At 43.3% G+C, this 20,131-nt stretch overlaps 1 protein-coding gene across 2 annotated transcripts; it reads right to left on the bottom strand.

Moving 5' to 3' along the window:
- Positions 1-191: 191 nt before the first annotated feature.
- On the bottom strand, positions 192-18,526 carry canx (calnexin). 2 transcript variants are annotated; one of them, XM_085471213.1, is made up of 16 exons: positions 18,413-18,526; positions 13,923-14,147; positions 12,970-13,043; positions 12,477-12,535; positions 12,162-12,303; positions 11,961-12,042; positions 11,503-11,695; positions 11,168-11,357; positions 10,307-10,420; positions 9,954-10,110; positions 9,648-9,863; positions 8,776-8,895; positions 7,931-8,035; positions 6,664-6,790; positions 6,507-6,580; positions 192-3,100 (listed from the first exon to the last, which is right to left on the bottom strand). In XM_085471213.1, the coding sequence occupies exons 2-16, from the start codon at positions 14,142-14,144 to the stop codon at positions 3,041-3,043; spliced, it is 1,935 nt and encodes a 644-aa protein (XP_085327339.1). In that variant the 5' UTR covers positions 14,145-14,147; positions 18,413-18,526; the 3' UTR covers positions 192-3,040. The 2 variants fall into 2 exon arrangements, with proteins under 2 accessions (XP_085327339.1, XP_085327347.1); XM_085471221.1 differs by lacking the exon at positions 7,931-8,035 and having other exon boundaries at positions 1,862-3,100; positions 18,413-18,523.
- Positions 18,527-20,131: the final 1,605 nt, after the last annotated feature.

Raw genomic sequence — 20,131 nt, 5'->3', positions numbered from 1 at the left:
AAGAGAAGACAAATGTTAGATTCATAAGAAAAAATGGGGCTAAGTTTACATGAAAAAAAGTGGGGGGGAAAGTTAATTTGAGGGGAAAAAGTTAATTTCAAATAGATAAAAATACTGTTAGAGATGGCATGTTTATTTATGAGCTAAAAGAAGAAAAGCACAATAGTAAATAACCACGCTGCTGCCTCTGCTTCTGTTTCCATTTGATGTTTTTATTAATCAAATCGAGTGTTGACCACGTGTCCGCACACACATAAACACAGAGCAGGCTCCATTATCACAGTATTTCCATTGAAAGCTGGAGCTTCCTGTCAGCAGGTCCACTCAGCGTGGATGTGGGGACGGCGGCCGGGCCAACCGTTAGTACAAACACAGAACAAAATAAAAAGCAGAGTTACAGAGGCAGAGTCTCCCCCGCAGGTACAGTGTTCAGTCTACAGTCTGTTAGCGAGGCAGCTTCAACAACGCCGTGAACAACGCCATCGTGCCTAAACAACAGCATCTTCACGGCCACTACAAGCAGCAGAGCCAGCAAAATCATCCTACGAGGAAGAGGAGATGGTCGCCTGACACAAACTTTCAACACTTGCCATAAACCACCAGGCAATCACAAGCAGCCTGTCCCGACTGAAAAAAGGATCAGGCTCAGGATTCACACTGGAATCATTTTCCACCTGCTGATCGCTTCAGTTTCACCTCAGACGGGAAAAAAAACAAAAGAAAAACAAAAGGTCCTGCAGGAAGATTAGCACATAAACAGGTGATCAAGGGTTTGAGAGCATCAATAAGTTTCACAGATATTTGAAATCATTGTTACCTGCCAGGCACTTTTATTTTGGCAGTGGAAAGGAAAATATAAAAAGAGTGAAGGTTAAAGTCTGTAAAATTCAGATTTGACTGAATGAACAATAACGATTTATAATCAGAATAGTCAAAAATTACAGCAAATGATTTGATTTGAAGCATTATTAGTGAGAAAATAAATCCGGGTTGTTCTGTGATTCTCATTGATCCACCCAAACTCTGATAATCACACAAACCAAAGATGGAGTTTCTCCTTCTTTATGAAGTTTGATTTTCTACCAACAGCATTACCTCTGACACCTGCTTCATATAAGATGACTTCAGGCTCAAAAGAGAATCAAGGTAGAAAATGAAAAACAACTTTTAAATTTATTGATTTTGTGGCCCACCAGAGGGCTGCAGACGGGACACTGTAACAGCGCGTTACACGACCAGTCTATATGCTGATCACTGGTTTTACCAGTTTAAGAACGATGGTTGTTTTTTGGTAAGTTATCGCAGACAGATGAAAAATAAGTCTCACTCTATGAATAAATAACTTTTTTGCGCTACACGGCAGGACTTAAAACTGTTGGTTGGACGGCCACCAGGCATTTTCCCAGCCTGATGCTGAGGTCACGTGATTATCTTCCAGGGGTATTGGTTCTGAATTTGGCCCCACCTGTGTTCACACATGGCAACTGCTTCAGCTCACAAGATCCACTTACTCACACCACCTGACCTTTGAGCCACGCCTATGCTCCACACCCTGAAAACGACCACCAGGCGGGTTGACTCTACAGGTGGACAGCTGAGGTGTTAAGTACCTCATTGTGGTAGTGTTTTTGTGTTGTCCAAATGTTCAGAGAGCGCCACTGTTATAACAAAAAAACAAACAAAAAAAACAACTTAATTTTAAAGATTTTTTGTGTGTGTATGAGCTGAACCTTCATTCACACAACGATCATACCCGAGATCAGCTGACTGTTGCACGTACGTGACCTTTGACCTTTAAAAAAAAAAAATTAGACGAGCTAACATATGCTAACATTTACATAAGAAAAACAAAGACGAAAAATGGAAGAAAAGGTGTTACCAGTTTATTATTTCAGACGTTAGCATGACTGATAGCTAATCAATGAACTCCACAAGCTGTTAGCAGCTAGCTGCTGTAAGCATTGGTGGGCTGACTGTGTTATAGCGCCACACAGTTCACTAGCTTTACTAGCACCTAGCTAACACCAGGTTTGAGGAGGGTGAAGAAACAGCCTAGTAGTTTCTGAATAACATCCCCAGCTCGACCGATTAGCCAGCAGGAAACTGTGGTTGTTAGTAGGATAACCACCAACAGGCTGATTTACTGTAATAAACAAGCTGTTAGCTTATAAGTTTGCTAACACGGGTACGGTTGCTAAGTTTCTTGTAGCATTCATTAGCAGCCTGGTGGATCAAATTTAAAAACAAAACCCGAGCAATGATGGCAAGCTGATCCCAAAGCTAATTAGCAGCATGTTGGTAAGCTAATTGGGCTTTTTCGATGCTTACTCACTGACTGTTGGTAACGGTTAGTCTAGCTAGCAAGTTACATTGTGTTAGCTAGATGACGACATATTGGATTAGCCAACTGTTTATAAGCTCTTTAAGGAATGAGGAAGACTTCCGGTTGGTCAAAAGATTTTAAAGTCATCCTGACTGTTGGTGTCGTGTCAGCAGGTGCTTTCACCCAGACTGCCACGACACAAAGCAGGATCACGGTGGCTCAAGCAGGATGATGCTGGGCTAAGCCCGTCCAGGGACCGATTTAGAGTGTTCTCATTGGCTGTTTAACACCCTGGTTACCTGGAGACTGTTTGACCTGACTTATGTTTTGGCTGCTGGAAGGCTAGAGACTGCTGGAAGCTCAACAAAAACAGCGTCAAGCGGGCTCTGAGGGTGGCAATGGCGGTGGACAGGATGTTGGTCCTGCAGGTTCGAGTGTTCAGGTGTTGTGAAGGAATGACGCAGCAAGTTTTAGTAAATCTCTTTGAAAAACAAAAATCCTTTGAATCTAACTCGGTACTGTTCATACACATAATCATTATTATCATCATCATCAGGTGTCCATGTTGGAGGTCTTGATTAGTTTTCCGTTGCTGCTTCCACTGGTTCCATTCAGGCCTCATCGCCTCAGAGTGGACGGGAAGAAGAATGAGGAGGAGGAGGAAGGGGAGTGGGGATGAAGGGGGTGAGCTGTTGAGGTCAGGGCTGCAGTCAGATTTCACTCCTTCCTGGGCTTCCTGCTCCTTGGAGATCTCCGCAGAACATCGTCCTCGAGCTTCTGCAGAGGAAACGAAGGCAAGATGACGAGTCAGTTTAAGTCAGAGAAGAAGCTCGATGTTACTCGCTCAAATCAAATCATCTGAAACAGACTGCACAGCCTCAGACGGAAAATTCGATTCAGTTTTATTCATACAGCGCCAAATCACAACAACCGTCACTTCAAGGCGTTTTATACTGTAAAAACCCTACAACAGGGGTGTCAAACATACGGCCTGTGGGCCACAGTCAGCCCAGGAAAGACTCCAGTCCTACGCAATGCGCAGCTTTGGAAAAATGAGGGTTTTAAATGTTTTGCAGCTTCACCTACTGATAAAGACCTCTCTCCACCCCCCATGACCATTCATACTACAGCAAAGTAATTACGTAATAGATGATCAATGACATGACAGAAAAGCTGTGTTTACAATCTACTGTAGAAAATTCAGGGTTTTTTTCCCCCAAAATCTACAGGTTAAAATAGAAAAAGGCTATTTTCTGTTAACAAGAACCCCTTTATTAAAAAAAATTTTTTACACACCATTTAAAATGTAAATAATTTATTTACTACAGCAGCAAATCAACTTGTGCGTAAAATGTTTTCAGCTGGGCGTCGTGTAAAGCCTGTTCTAACGTTTGAGTCTAAGGTTTATTTTGTGCACCTGACGGCTCTTTTTTGCATCTCACCCGTAAACTCTCTCCACACACCGTCACATGATTCTTGTGTAGGTGGTAGAAGAGGTTTGTTGTGTTTGAGTCTGTGGTGGGGACTGGACTGCATTATACGGTTTCTGGTCAGTGTCAGACTTTTCATAACCAAACCATGTCCATGCTACAGGGGTAGCCCCTCGTTTAGGAATAAGGTCCTGGATTTGCTTTGACTGGTCTTTCTGTTTGTCATCATTTAGGTTTATTTGGACAAATCTCAACAGGATATTGAGCTTTATTGTGAAAAGTTTATGTGGAAAATAAACAAACGGACAGTGGAGCCACACGTTGGGTTTATCGTTATTGTTGCTAACGACAACAGGTAAAAACAGTTGCTTGTCTGTCCGTAGTGTGGTTATTTTAAATATAAGAGAACTTTATGAAATTAATATAGCCAATACAGTGACCCTCAAAACCATGAAACAAATATTGCAGTAAGCAGTTTATTTTGCCACACCATGAAACAAACAATAGTGTAATATGAAACGATAGACATTTTCATATCGCCATCCAATATATATACAGTGGGGCAAAAAAGTATTTAGTCAGCCACCGATTGTGCAAGTTCCACCACCTAAAATGATGACAGAGGTCAGTAATTTGCACCAGAGGTACACTTCAACTGTAAGAGACAGAATGTGAAAAAAAAAAATCCATGAATCCACATGGTAGGATTTGTAAAGAATTTATTCGTAAATCAGGGTGGAAAATAAGTATTTGGTCAATAACAAAAATACAACTCAATACTTTGTAACATAACCTTTGTTGGCAATAACAGAGGTCAAACGTTTACTATAGGTCTTTACCAGGTTTGCACACACAGTAGCTGGTATTTTGGCCCATTCCTCCATGCAGATCTTCTCGAGAGCAGTGATGTTTTGGGGCTGTCGCCGAGCAACACGGACTTTCAACTCCCGCCACAGATTTTCTATGGGGTTGAGGTCTGGAGACTGGCTAGGCCACTCCAGGACTTTCAAATGCTTCTTACGGAGCCACTCTGTTGCCCGGGCGGTGTGTTTTGGATCATTGTCATGTTGGAAGACCCAGCCTCGTTTCATCTTCAAAGTTCTCACTGATGAAAGGAGGTTTTGGCTCAAAATCTCACGATACATGGCCCCATTCATTCTGTCCTTAACACGGATCAGTCGTCCTGTCCCCTTGGCAGAAAAACAGCCCCATAGCATGATGTTTCCACCCCCATGCTTCACAGTAGGTATGGTGTTCTTGGGATGCAACTCAGTATTCTTCTTCCTCCAAACACGACGAGTTGAGTTTATACCAAAAAGTTCTACTTTGGTTTCATCTGACCACATGACATTCTCCCAATCCTCTGCTGTATCATCCATGTGCTCTCTGGCAAACTTCAGACGGGCCTGGACATGCACTGGCTTCAGCAGCGGCACTGCGGGATTTGATTCCCTGCCGTTGTAGTGTGTTACTGATGGTGACCTTTGTTACTTTGGTCCCAGCTCTCTGCAGGTCATTCACCAGGTCCCCCCGTGTGGTTCTGGGATCTTTGCTCACCGTTCTCATGATCATTTTGACCCCACGGGATGAGATCTTGCGTGGAGCCCCAGATCGAGGGAGATTATCAGTGGTCTTGTATGTCTTCCATTTTCTGATGATTGCTTCCACAGTTGATTTTTTTCACACCAAGCTGCTTGCCTATTGTAGATTCACTCTTCCCAGTCTGGTGCAGGTCTACAATACTTTTCCTGGTGTCCTTCGAAAGCTCTTTGGTCTTGGCCATGGTGGAGTTTGGAGTCTGACTGTTTGAGGCTGTGGACAGGTGTCTTTTATACAGATGATGAGTTCAAACAGGTGCCATTCATACAGGTAACGAGTGGGGGACAGAAAAGCTTCTTACAGAAGACGTTACAGGTCTGTGAGAGCCAGAGATTTTCCTTGTTTGAGCTGACCAAATACTTATTTTCCATCCTGATTTACGAATAAATTCTTTACAAATCCTACCATGTGGATTCATGGATTTTTTTTTCACATTCTGTCTCTCACAGTTGAAGTGTACCACAGGTGCAAATTACTGACCTCTGTCATCATTTTAAGTGGGGGAACTTGCACAATCGGTGGCTGACTAAATACTTTTTTGCCCCACTGTATATATCATTATATCGGACAGCCCTACGTCAAAGTGGGTTGTATGGAGTCCACAATGTAAAACCAGTCTGACATCCTTGCCCTATGACTATGCAGAGCAAAGCCAAAAATCAGAGGACCCCATCTGAGCAAGCACTTGGTAGCAATAGGAAGAAAAAACTCCCTTTTAATATGAAGACACGTCAGAATATGAAGTCACCAGACTCCGTGAGGGGCAGCCATCTGCTGAGGCTGGTCAGGGGTTTCAACTCTCCTGGAAAGCAGCAGATGTTACACCTGCAGCACATTTACAGCACTCTGCAGACTGAGCTATTCCCACATTTTTACTGAATTGAAGCTTTTTCAAGTTTTCTACATTTTATGTTTCAGACTCCTTCAAAACAAATCTGAGAAAATAAAATGAAATTAAAGTTTATCTTTGCAACAAGCTTTAAAGACCGGTGTGAAGACATTTAGAAAAACAAAAAACTTATTTTTCTTGTAAAATATAAATGACTAAAAATACAAAATGAACCTTCATTTATTTATTAATTTTTACATCTTTTCAAAAGTTAAAGGAGCTGAAAAGTCACGATTGAATCTGCTGTGATGAAACTTTGCCTCACCTCATCAGCTGTGTTCTCTTTTTCTTCATCCTCCTCTTCCTCTGCAGGTTCTTCATCTTCACTCTTTTCTGTGTCTGAAAAGCAAAGATGAATCAGATTAAGAAACAGCTGCAAACTCAAAAGAAACAAACAGATTCAATTTGAAGATCTCAGTAACCTGGGCTGCTCTTCTCAGCCTTCGGAGCCTCCTCGGCTTCCTCCTCCTCTTCCTCCTCCTCCTCCTTCACATCAGGCTGAGGTTCGTCGGTCTTCTTGTACTCTGCCGGCGACGCCGAACTCTTCTTCTGCAGAAGGAAACGAGTCAGTTCAAAGCGCTCCTGTGGTGGATGCTCATACTAAACAAAGTTTGTAATAATGAATTCACTGTATTTAAAATAATCCCCTGAGCTCAGTTTATCACAGTTTTTGATGTCATACAGACAGGATATCCCAGATATGGTCACCTGAGAGGTTTGTGAGGGGCAGCCAATTAGAAGAAAGAGTGAGGTTTGCCAAATTTACATTACTTGTGGTGGTTTGCTAGTGATAGTTTTAAAATAGCATTATCTAAACTCTTGGGTAACATGCTGATCCTGGACCAGCGCTACGATGACGCAGGAACAGCAACACGATGATTTCAGGTTCCCTCAGCTGAGGATCTAAGACTGATACAAATACATAAAGGCACCGTCACATTTATGAATGGACGGTTTTACTTTTGCAGTCAAGTCACACTGCAGTTCACACCCGCAACAGTAATTTACTGTTATTACCAAACTGCCTTCTCCATGAACAAGCCAGCATGCCACAGTGGAAACAGCTGAGACGGCCAGATATGTGACATGTTCATAGGAAACAGGATTTATAGGCCAAAGTACTGGGTCACACCTCTTAACCTTTGAACTCAAACGTTCTCAGTCCTAGTCCTGCAGCACCTAGCCAGGCAGTCCAAACCTCCTCTGGCATTAACATCAGCACAGACAGTGTGTTGCCGGGAGCTTCGGTTTCCACGGCTGAGCAGCTGCTGCAGGTGTGACGTGAAGGTGGCCTGGGACTTTGGTCCATGTAGTGCAAGTTAAACAGCAGCACCGCCTTCTCAGATCCATCATTCACAAACACATCACTGCCTTTCACTCACGATTTTCGCCTACGTTTGATAAAGGGCGCCCTTTCAGACGAGCATTTTCAGAATGTGTTGGCCAATAGGAGAACAGAGTTGTGCCACCAGCAGGTCTGCTGCAAAGGATTTCACCTGATTTTCCAATATTCAGAACACCAACAAACCAATCATGAATTCTCAGTTATAATCAGTGTCAGAATTACAACCAATGAGTGACAAGGTTTAATGAAACACACAAAGACTGCACTGCAGCACCACAGACGCACACAAGCAGCACAAACACAACAACATGACATGAAGCTATGCTAGCAGCAGTATCAGTCACCGGGCCGGAGGAGGTGGTGGCAGCGCGGTTAGGGCATCCAGCGTCATTAAACTCTTTCTGCAAGCTGGTGAGACTCAAGTGACCCTGAGCTGATCCTGACGACCTCTGTGGACATTAATCAGTGCGATACAACTTAAACCATTAAATGAAACCTCTGGGTTTACAACATGTGGGTTTGACAACAGGCAAGAGAGGATGCCCTGAGGATCAGACTGCAGGACGGACAGATTTTCTCATGTCCAATTAAAACCTTAAAACAATTATCAATAACAGTTAAAAATACAGCTTGAATTATAACAACAGTTTATATTGATTCATTTCCACCAATCACAAGAGTCCACCTGTGAGGAAATCCTCCACGACAGCATTACACTGAGCTGCCCTCTTATTCCTGACAGGGTCACCATAGCAGATGGATCTGTGTGGTTGATTTGGCACAGACTTCCATTGATCCGGGCCTGAGAACGGCACCAGGAGTATGCACGCTTGTGCCCCACAAGGCTGGGTTTGCAGCATCGAACTGTGGCTCTTTGAACTGCTGAATTTTAACTTTTAAATATCAAGTTTCATATTTTCGCTACAGAAAGTCTGACAGTTAATAGGAGCTTCTCAGCTGACTGAGGCATAAACATAAAGTCATGCATTGTTACTACCAGCAGAATGTAAATGAATGAGTAACACAGTAACACTCAGTGGGGGAAAATGTCGAACTCTCCGTGCTCTGAAGAGGCAACAGCTTCACTTTTACTTCAAACAAGACAGAAACTCGACTTTCAAATGAGGAAACTTCAGTTTGATGCTGCAGAGGCGCAGACCCTGTGTGTGTGTCTGTGTGTGTGTTTTACCTTTCCAGTGCAGCAAAAGACAAAGATAAGGATGAGCGGCAGAGCCACGGTGAGCACGTAGACGACCCAGAGCCACGGACGCTCCTCTGCAGCACTTAGCATCTGAGCTGCCAGCCCAGGCTGCACGACCACAAAGGAGAGGGGGGGGGGGGGGATTTAAAAACAAAACAAAACACACACATGAGGAAACATCACGGGGCTCCCGTTAACCCAGACTTCAATAAATCCACTTCACACATTTTTCCTTAAATGATCAGTAACAATATCAGAGTTGAACACCAAATCTCTCCCAGTCACGCTAATAAGTATGAAACGCATGTCTATTAAAGGATATCCACTAGCTCAGAGACATTTAGAGGGATCCTTTTATTTTTGATGACTTTGGCTAAGAGCTCATGAAACTCAGTAATCCGGTTTCTCAAATGATCAGAATATTTCCTAAAATGAATCAAATCTCCTCATGAGCCATAATCATCAAATTAACACAAAAGCAGACTTGATACATTTCACTTCATACTGAAAAATATATTCAAGTTAACCTTTCAGAATAAAATTATGGGAAAAGGATTTTGTCCTTAATATTCAATTGATTTGTGAAACATTAGTAAGGAAACGTAATTTTCTTTCAATTCTGTTGCTCAAAAATAAAATTTTAACGTGTTTGATGCTCCACCGTGAAGCTGCGCTGAGGTGTGTGAGGTCACCCTGAGCATTTGAAACATGAGGCGGTGACTGTGTCACTTCACTTTTTAAACTTTAATCATGGCACACACTTGATTTTAAAAAAGGAAAAAAAAAACTCCCAAAACAAATCACAGATCTGATTTATCCCAGAAGACTGAATTTAATCTGATCTAATAACATGGACCAACCTCAGCGGCGCCCTCTGCTGCCTTCTTCAGCCCCCAGCTATCAGATGCCCAGCGTTCGGCAGCGTTGCGGTCATTGGTGATGAAGAAGTTGTCAAAGAAGATGTCAGGGGTCATGGACCAGAGTTCAAGCCCCAGGGCGCTGAACGGTGACATCTTGTAGGGGTGAAGGTCCTCAAAGTACGCCGGGTTGGGGATCTTCCTCGGCTTCCAGACGCCCTGAAAACACGAAGGGTCGGAGGTGAGGAGAGCCTCCAAAAGACTCCACCCCTCCATCTAATGATCACCTCACACTGAAGTCAGACTCACCTGATAGTTGGGGTTATCAATCATGGGGGGCTTCCATTTGCCCTTGTAGTTGGGGTTGTCAATCATTGGCCGTTTCCAGGTGCCGCAGCCGGGGGCGGTCTCACAGGCGGGGTTAGGGATCTGAGGGGCCTCCCACTCTCCATCCATGTCCTCATCCCTGACAGGCACGAAGAGTACTCGGTTATCTTCTTTATACTGGAATACAGGTTTTACTGGGACTATTTTCAGCAGTGGATTAATCCACGGGCTTTGTCAGGAAAGCTGTTCACAGTGAAAAGAAAATCTGTACTCTGTTTGCTTTAGACATTTCTTTCCTTCCACCTGCTCCGGGCCGACAGGCAGGTGTAACTCACCAGTCTTCAGGTTTGATGGCGTCAGGGTCTCCGATATACTCGGGCTCATCGTCCAGCCAGCCGTCGGGTTTCACTGCAGATTCATCTGGAATCTGAGCCGGAGCGTCTTCATCCCTGCAAACACACAACAACCCAAGTCTGCTGTCACAGAGTGGCAAACATGGAAGCACCAAACCTGCAGTTCCTCTAACATCCAGCAGAGGCTCCAGCAGTGAGTCAGTCCCAATGACAGGTGGACTGTGACACAGGAGCTGCCTCCTAGGGTTCCCCTCAGCTAATTGGAGTCTGAACTGAACCTCTGCACGGTTTTTGTGCCTTTGGAGCATTTTTAATGACATCATCTGACCAATAATATAGCTGCTGTGAGGTCACTGTACTTAAAGGGAAACATGAAGTAAGCCTTTGATTTTTAAATAGACATGGATTGTGTTTTTAATACATTCTGAATCTGTTACTGAAGTGTACGGTAAGAAGCAGCACAATCTCCAGATTTTAACACTTTTCACACTTACGGAGGATTTACTTTATTTTCCCCCTTTTAAATAAATTGTAAATAAATAATTTTTCCCCTTTTTAAAACTTACTTAAAATTTTAAGATCTTCAATTCAGGAAAAGTAAACGATCTCAGAAATAACTGAGCAACATAATCAGCTGTGTCTCTCTGCCATCTTTAGCCGGTATTCCTCGTTCTGAACTAGATCGGACTGTCCACTTATAAATCGAGACTGACCCCGTGACGCTTTTACTGCAAACAGGTTTACTTCAGTTCCAGTCGTGCAGCCATGGCTCAGTTTGTTTTCTTTAGGTCAAACGCCTGGATGAAAGTTTGAGCAAACTAAAAATGAAACCCTTGTACTGACCAGTCCTCGGGTTTGACGGAGTCCGGGTCCTGGATCTTGGCCCTCTCATCCCAGTCCTCAGGTTTGTGGTCATCAGGGTCCTCGATCTCAGCGGTGGGGTTCACAGCGGGGGTCATGTCCGTCAGCAGGTTGCCGCTGTTCACGACCGTCTGATCCACCAACACCTCAAAGCTGTTGTCAGAGTTCACCACTGTTGGGGGCAACAGAGACAAGTTAGGCACTCAAAGAAAAAATAATCAAAGTCTGCAGTTCCTCTAACGTCCAGCAGAGGCCAGGGTCCACAGAATCCCTTGTTAACAGCAGAAATAAACACGTTTGCAGCCTGTGCGTCTCACCCAGCGTGTACAGGTGAGTCTTCTTGTCGGTGAAGTATGTCCTCAGGTCGGCGTCGGGTTTCTTAGCGTGTTTCTCTTCGTACTCTCCGGTTTTGGGGTTTTTGTGCCTGAAGATGAAGTGCAGCTTGTAGTCTTCTCCACATTTGTCGGGTCCAAACATGATAGTGTACGGAGTTTTATCCACAAACTGGTCCTGCAGACGCACACGGACATGTTACAGTGCTTACCTGCCTCGTAGCCTGCAGGTGTTTTTATCAGTCACTTATTAGAGTGATCAATAAGAACATTTCATAGAAATATCATAGATTTGCCTCTTTGGCTCATGACAGGAAGATGAGTTAGTGAGTTAGATCACGAGTCGAACAACATTTAAAACCTTTTTAAGTCACTGTCCTGCTTTTCTTTTGGAAGCGGCATCATTAATAAACTGAATTAACGTGTGTGGGAATCGCACTGACCAGGTCGAGGTCGGGCGTCTCAGTCAGCAGCTTTACGTAGGCGCCACCGCAGTCGATACCCGACTGGAAGTTCACCTCATACCTGAACACAGACAGATCACACTGCTGATCAGTACCTTTCAGACTGAGAACACCTGGGTGTTCACACCCATCTACCAATCAGAGTTTCAAATGTGAATCAGACATCAAAGCTGTCCTTACTGGATGACAAGGGGCATGGTTTCAAAGGTGAAAGGTCGCAGCAGGTGGGCTGAGATGGCATGATGTTTGGCTCGAGACTTCAGGACCAGACCTTTGTCGCCAGGCAGCTTACTGTCCTTCATCTCCTCCACAGCCCATTTACCTGTTAACATCGTCATCATCATCATCATCAGAGACAAACACTAAAACAAGGCGGTAATCTTCGGTACAGTGGCCTTTTTAGGACATCCCAGGCTCAGCTGATGTAATATCTAATGTAAAAAACTGCTCATGCACGTCATCATGTACACAATGAGGTTACAGATGTGCACTCACCGTCGTACTTTGCGATCTCTTCGTCTGCGTCATCCTTCTTGGCGTTGGACAGAATCCACCTGAAACAGCACACAGAGGGTTACGACTCCGCCGGAGCTCTGAGGTTTACAGGTAGATGTACACGTGTGCACTGACTCCTCGGCAGCATTTTTCACAGATCAAACACCGAGGCTTTTCTTTGATGAAACTGATGATCAAATTAAACCATATGACTGTTTCACTAATCGATTGTCTTGATAACTGCTGGGAGAATAACTTCAGCTAATTGTTCTAAACTCTGGGCTGATCTGATAGGTTTAAATCAGCTAACGTTACAAACAAACCATCACTAGGTTACAGCAAGCTGGTTCTGCGCCAGTGAGGGGGTGTCCTTAAATCCTTAACTGACCAGTTGGCATGCATTAGTGTGATGCTAGCACGTGTAATAAGCTTTAAAGTAAGAAAAAGAAAACATGTAAGGGAAGGTTATGATTCATGCGTGTGTGGTGCTCACCCATCCAGTGTCCCCTTATCAAAAGACTCTGCAATGAAGTGTTCCCCCTTCGGCTCAGGAGCTTTGTAGGTCACCTGAGTGAAGAAATGAAAGTAAGTTATAACATCCTCATGTGCAGGTTAACCAACACATTTGTTTGGTTCGTCCTCGTCTTCCTATCTCAGATTGAGCTCAAAGCCTTTCAGGTGTGTTCACTTTACCTCAGCTCCACTCTGAATAACCAGTCAGACTGGAAGTGAAGCAAACATGATCAAAACTGTGGAAATGATTCACGAGCAGGTTTCTGTCTAAAACCTGCCGACTCCAGGAAAATTCACCCGTTAAATCATTAGACTGAATTATTCTGAGGTCCGACTCTTAGTCCGGTCTGTGTCTGTAGAGAGAATGCAGGTCAGTAGATCAGCAGGGCAGATCACTACTCTCTCATCAGACCCACTTCCTGACCTGATTGGTTAATGGGTAACAGACACTTCTGGGTTAAACATTCAAAACCTCAGAATGAGCCAAAATAAATGCTGAGAGCACAACAGTTATAATCCTCACAGGTAAAAACTTCAATAGAGTTAACTTTATTCATACAACCAAAAACTTAGACAAACAATTTGAAAAGCTTTCAGAAAAACAAGAAACAAGTAACTTTTTAAAAACCTTTTTAACACGTCGGTAAATAAAAACGAAGACGTCACTGATGCATCATATTTGACTTTAGGAACTGATGGAAAATCTGGACCTGGAGATGGTTTCTGGCTGATTTAGTTTGGTGCCCCCTAGTGTGCAGACCCATGTAACTACAGCTTCTACTGAAAATAAACTTTAACGACTTTATGAAACTAAAAAAAAAAAAAAAAAAAAAAAAGATTTTCCACCATCTGCAAATTTATCATTAACAAGAATTCCAAAAAAACTATTTTTTTAAATTAATAATAAAATAAAAATAAATAAAGCTGTCTTACCTGTGGACTGGGAGGGGTTTTAGGAGCAGGTGGAGCTTCATCTTGCACGTCGTCCTCCAGATCCTCGTCCTCAGCCAAGCTCAGGTCCATTTCGTCCTCCACGTCGGCATCGTCGCCATCCAGACCGTCTTCGACCAGATCGTCAGCCCGAGAGACGGGGCCTAAACTGAGGCAGAGGAGGCCCGCCGCCAGGAGAACAAACAAACCGACCCGCTGATTCATAGTCTGCACAGAGAGGAGCAGAAAACCCGTCACATCTGGAGAGCAAGCAGGGCTGGGCCAAAAACCAGTGATCTTAGTTATACAGAGATTTCTCTCATTTTATTGTTTTTATTTTAAATTTTATAAACAACAACAAAAATCGACACAGTCGTGTTCCCCCATCATTAACAGACTGCCAACCTGTGTTTCATCTATCACCATGGTGACCAACCACAGAGCGCCCACAGGACGTGCTCCTCGGCTCCTTTTAACCCTAATGAGATTACACCCCGAGGGATTACAGCAGCACCCCGGTACAAGCAGAAATGCACACGCACACACACTACCTTAGCTGTTTTACGGGTTATTTAACATGAGATGGTGTGTCATGACTGACTTCCTGTCGTCTTTCAGTGCAGCAATGCCGTGATTACACAACTAACGTTAAGCTGCTGTGTTCAGTGACCATCAGAATAATCAGGCCCAAAAAGGTTCTGTGTTCCTGAACCACATCAAACAACAAAAATTAAGACTTTACAACATCAGCAGGTAAAAATCTGGCAAAAAGATTTGTCTCATCAGGGCTCAGCAACCCCAACTGCTACTTGGGTTTACAGTTGTTCTTACATTGATGCTTGCCACTAATGACAGTAAAAGAATTTTAGCCTGACAAGAAAGTGATAAAGATAATCAGGGACATCGCCACTTACACTGGAAAAAAGTAAAACCAATACTCGGAACGTCTGATAAAATCACTGACGGCCGAGCTTGGTCTCCTAAACTAAACAAGCTCACTGAAATCAGTCAGCAGAAGCTGTAGCCTGCCTTCTTAAAGCTACAAATATAATCACACTACATATACACTCTGTGTATACATACATACATACTCTGTAATTCAAATATTTGCAGAAGAAGAATGTGTGCAGACGCCCAAACAGAGAACCTAAATCTGGAGGAAACCAGGGAATGATGGATCTGGAGTTGATTTTGCATCTGATAGATATTAATGGAAGTGGTGCAGTGCAGGTGCAGCCACAGGCGGAGCAGTCTCAAGTAGTGATAAGACTGGTGATGTATTTAAATGAGAAAGAAAATTTAGACTGGCTGACTAATCTAAAGACAAAGTTCTCCATCATTCATCATCCTCCGTTAAATCTGAGGAGGATAAGATTCATGATCCAGATCACCACATGACAGGAAGTGCAAAACCTTCTGACCTCAAGTGTCTCTATTAATATTTATTCCAGCAGATTTGTCTCATCTGAGCTGATTCTAAAAGGTAATCAAATTACCGATCAGTCTGATTGGTGCCAAGTAAAAACAAAACAATCTGGTCACATGACAGGAAGTGTATTAAGATTAAGAAAGGCAAGAAAAGTGGATCCTGAAGTTAAGCACATCTCACTCAGCAGACTGCCAGCTAATCAGATTAGCCTTTCAGACAGATTAGCATACGTGCCAGCACTAGTCGTTAGCTTAGCATCAAAGGCGTTTTGTGGGGTCTGAAGGAGCCCGAACTTTAAAACATTTCTGTCCTTAATTCTAGTCAGGTTAGTTTTGTTTCTGTGCACGGGAGGGTCATCTGCCAGGCTGTCACTTAAATGTGTAAAATGGATATGCATACACCTTACTTTCCAAAATAAAAGGACAACAATTTTACTTTAAGCCTTTCTTTCGGTTCCCTGCTGCACAAACAATGCTGAACTTCACTGGTGAGTTCACAAACTCACACTGCAGTTTTCCAGCTGCCTGTGGGCAGTAATAAGCTCTTAGGTGGCCTCTGATTGGCTGATAAAACAGCAGCTTACAATCCTAATCAGCTGAGTGAAACCAGCTGAAGTGGCTGTTATCCACCCAGACTGAAGGCTCCAGTTGACATTAGTAACTTAATCTGATCTCAGAGCTGAAGGACATCTGCTGCTCCTCACACCTACCAGTTTCTAATAATTCATCAATAATGCCACGAATTACAGAAATGTGTCAGCTTTTTCTACTCTTGGGTTTTTGTGATGTTATTAGATGGCGACATCTGCATTCAGTCATCTCAGTTGCACTGAGGCCCGGTGTCACATAAATAAGGAACTGTGAATCATGCAAAGCTGCTCTAACAGAACAAACGGTGGAGCTCAAGACTGATGCAGGTGTTCAGGTTGTGTACAGTTAAACAGCATGTGTCAGTTAAATTGTACCCAAACCGGATGGACTGGTTAGCATTTAGGCTGAACAATGAACCCGAAAAACTGAATAAATCAAGAACAAGCCCAACTCACTCAGTCTGTGGTCGTGACTTCAAAAAACAGTTTGAATTAACGTTATGATGCGTTTTGAAAACCAGAGAGCAGAAATAAGATTAAAATCCCAAATCCTGTTACTGCCGTGTCTGAATTTAAACGTGGTCAAGTTGTTTTGGCTCAATTTGTTTCTAATTTATGATTTTTTTCCCCCCTGTGACACACTGTGCAGGGTGTACACCACTGGGATAGGCAGAAGCCCCACTACGAAGTGGATATGCAGAAGAGAATGCAATTATTTATGTTCTGTTAAGGATCAGTGATAAGGTTTTTATTTGTCAGGTAATTTTATCAATTAAAGAGTCACTGCGTGTAAGCCCTCATATTCTCACCAAAGATTGCCCCTGTAATCTAAGCGAGATGATGAGATGATCATATATTCCTTCAGTAAGCAAGCATGCATATGATACTTTTAAATGTGGGAACAGAAACCATCGCAGATTATGCGCCTAACAGATCTCGGGCCAGTTCGCTTTGTTCTTGCTAACTTAAGACAGACTAACTACTCAGACAATTCTTGTACCCTTTCATTTTTTCACAGTCTTGTTTAAAGAAAAAAAAAAAATCTACAGAGAGACTCTGATGTCTTTGCAGCTGCCCTTACAGTGATGTTGATCTACAGGAAGTAAAAGTCAAAGATTTCTGCAGATTAACATGCCTATATCGCCACCTGCAGACATCCTGGAGTAAACGCTACGGACAGCGGCCCTTTGAGCCAGATGTTACAATGAAAAACAGCTACTAACTTATACCAGACAGCCCAGTGTTTCCCTTTTTAATATTAACATTCTGATCTTACTTTACATATACACCTGAAAAAAGCAGAGAAAATAATTATAGCTCGGTAAGCATCAAATGTTTAGTTAATGAAGAAATGTCTTAAAACAATCCAGATGTTAATCCTGATCAATGTGATCGTGATCATTTCACAATCATGGAGCAATTCAACTTTAACATAAGACTGAGCTTTACAGCATCACCGTTTTGGTTTTTTGAACCCAGGTGTGATCTGAGAGGGGTGGATATGACAGTAAGCTGTCAATGATGAAGGAGCACCGCCCATAGTCCCCCCCAACTTCCTAGGGTTCTTTCTGACCATAAAAAAATATACTTTTGGCTACTCAGTTACCCCACAGGTAACGGGAAATTAACCAGCAACCTTTCGTTTGCAAATGTGTAAATGACACCAAACATCATGCTTAACTCAGTATCGAGCTCTGGTTTTACTTTAAAATGAGAGGAGTCGCCCCCTACTGGTAATTCTAAGTCATACTGGTAAAAACCTGTGCTTAATACCGCCTAGGATCAGCTCATTTCCATCCACTTTTTCACCGTGATAGTCTGCCAAGTTCGACCACAATGGTCACTGAATCTGCAGTGTCTACCTCTAATGATGCTAACACACCTGTGACAGCGGACAGGTGAATGGAGGTCAGTCATGAAAGCGCGTAGCTTATGATTAACTTTGTTTTCATACACCCATTTTTTTTTGCCAGCCTCCTGCAGGCTTTGCTACCCGGATCCTAAAGCCTTCTCTGGACAGTTTAACAGCTGATCCTAAACCCTTCAAAGACCCTAAAAAACACCGCCCACCTCCTCCAGATCCCTGCTTAGCCCAATGTTAGCATAGCACCTTACGGAACACCCGACTTTGAATGAAGCAGTCGGACCAATTTTAGTTTCGCTGTGAGAACAAACCCGACTGTAATGCATGTTAATCAAACCAGATCACCGGGACAAGACTCGGGTTTAAGGTAACCGCTAACGGAGGCCACGGCAGCGGGCTAACGGCTAGCTGGGTTCACCTGCGGTTAATTAGCCATCAGCCCGGTGCTAACTGCCCGCAGGAGCCGCGGAGAGGAGATTTAACGGATAGAAACCGACAGCATGTAAATAACTACAGCCCGGGCGACGTGAACGGAACACCACCTGTCAGAAAACAGTTGTATTCGGCTGAGCTACCCTTTAAAATTCTCATTTATTGGCGTTTTCGCTCACCTCAAGCTCACCCGTGCGCCGCCTGGGAACTACTGAGGAGGATCACGTGGGGTCCTGGAGGGCACTAACCGCCTTCCCCCGTCGCCGATTGGTTATCCAGCGCGTAACTTTGACGTTTCCTGTCAACTGTCAGGAGCTGATTGGTCAACAGAAACTCTCGCTCGACCCGCCCATATGGAGCTGCACCTCGTGGACAGCGATGATTGGCTGAGCTGCCAGGGGAAGTGTGCCCTCATTGGCTGCAGTCATGCTTATGAAAAGGCTTAAGAATTCGGGATGAGATTGAAACTGATTTTTGTAGATTTTGATTCATAAACTGATTTAATTCGGTTCTAACCTATTAAAGACATGAAACCGGTCATTATTTCGCATATTTGCTTTATTGGATAAAACATTCTGAATTTCCAAAGCTATTTATTTAATAACTTAGTTTAATTATGACTTTTTTTTAAAATTTATGCTAACTGTAACCAAATCATACAGTCTCTGGGGAACAGTTTTATTCAGAGCAGAAACAAAGGTCAAATGTATTGTAAAAAGTATTTATTACATGTATTTCTAATCTAACAGCACCTGAAATACACATTTGGTACACAAATATGAGATTAAAAAAAAAAGTTACCTTTACTTTAATGAGAAACAAAAATGAATTTTCAAATGTTTTTGTGCACACAGTAAACATGCACACCGGTCTGCACTAAAAGACTGTTTGATAAAGTCTAGGGGGGGGGGGGGGGGGAAGCATGTGTGTGTTGTTTACCTGGGAAATCACAATTTAAATGCGTGTGTAGTTTCTGTGTTTGAGGGTCCCTTGATCTGTGAAGTGGTGTTGTTGTTAGTGTGATCATCACACAAACAACAGCCAATCAAGGCATGCTGACATAGCTTTGATTAACAGTTGACAAGTGAGCGGGCTCAGCTTCTTCTTTGATGCTAAAGCGAGACCTCCAGGCCTGAAAAATTAGTCCAGCTCTGAAGAGCTGGACTAATTTCAAACCCCACAAGGCTGCCCGCTGGGATTGAAATGATGGGACGAGGCGTGAGTTTCTCAAAATGGGCTCATTGAGTGCAGCATGGAGAAGATCTTGGAGAACGCACGGCTGCCGTGAATACTCAGAACAAGACCTCTGAGTGAAAAACTGGATTACATCTGGAGGGGCTAGCTCAAATAACACCTTTGAGCGCAAATTCGATCACATCTTGGGGAAGTGCACTGCGGTCGTGAGTTCTCAGAACCTGCTCTTTGAGCAAAAAGAATGACAACATCACGGAACCTAAGTTTGGATAACACCATAGAAAGCTCACGGCTCTCCAACGGGAGATTGAGAGACCAGTGTTGGACTGTTAGAACAGCTTTGAAATTCATATGAGTTGTTCGCACTAAAGTAAAAAGCACCATCACTTAATGCGGATACCCTCTCGGCGCCAGCTGCGGTCGCAAGGCTGGAGCTGAACAAAACACCCTGATAACGACTGTGTTTAGACTGTTCCTTCCCATTCCATGCAAGGCCACCTGGGTTGGCTGGAAGACTGTATACTTAGCCTGGCAGGGCGAAGGACACTGTCTCAGCTGAACTCTGGACACACACACACATACATATACACTGATATGCACACACTCATCCTAGAGCTGGGCGATATGAGATTTTTTCATATCACGATATGTTTTTTTCATTTCAGGCGATAACGATATCTATCACGATATAAGCCAAATAACTA

This window comes from Copadichromis virginalis, linkage group LG2, assembly GCF_057382275.1.
Source record: "Copadichromis virginalis isolate Kocher_CV1m ecotype Utaka linkage group LG2, C_Virginalis_male_GT1.1, whole genome shotgun sequence".
NCBI lineage: Eukaryota > Metazoa > Chordata > Actinopteri > Cichliformes > Cichlidae > Copadichromis > Copadichromis virginalis.
Note: the sequence above shows the minus strand (reverse complement) of the source record. Positions and strands in the feature narration are given on the sequence as shown.

Coding starts and splice junctions, on each gene's coding strand:
- canx (XM_085471213.1), bottom strand. CDS start 14,144: ATGAATCAGCGGGTCGGTTTGTTTGTTCTCCTGGCGGCGGGCCTCCTC. Junction 11,358..11,502: donor GACTCACCTGTACACGCTGG/GTGAGACGCACA, acceptor TGCCCCCAACAG/TGGTGAACTCTGACAACAGC. Junction 8,896..9,647: donor CAGCAGAGGGCGCCGCTGAG/GTTGGTCCATGT, acceptor GTGGTCGTGCAG/CCTGGGCTGGCAGCTCAGAT.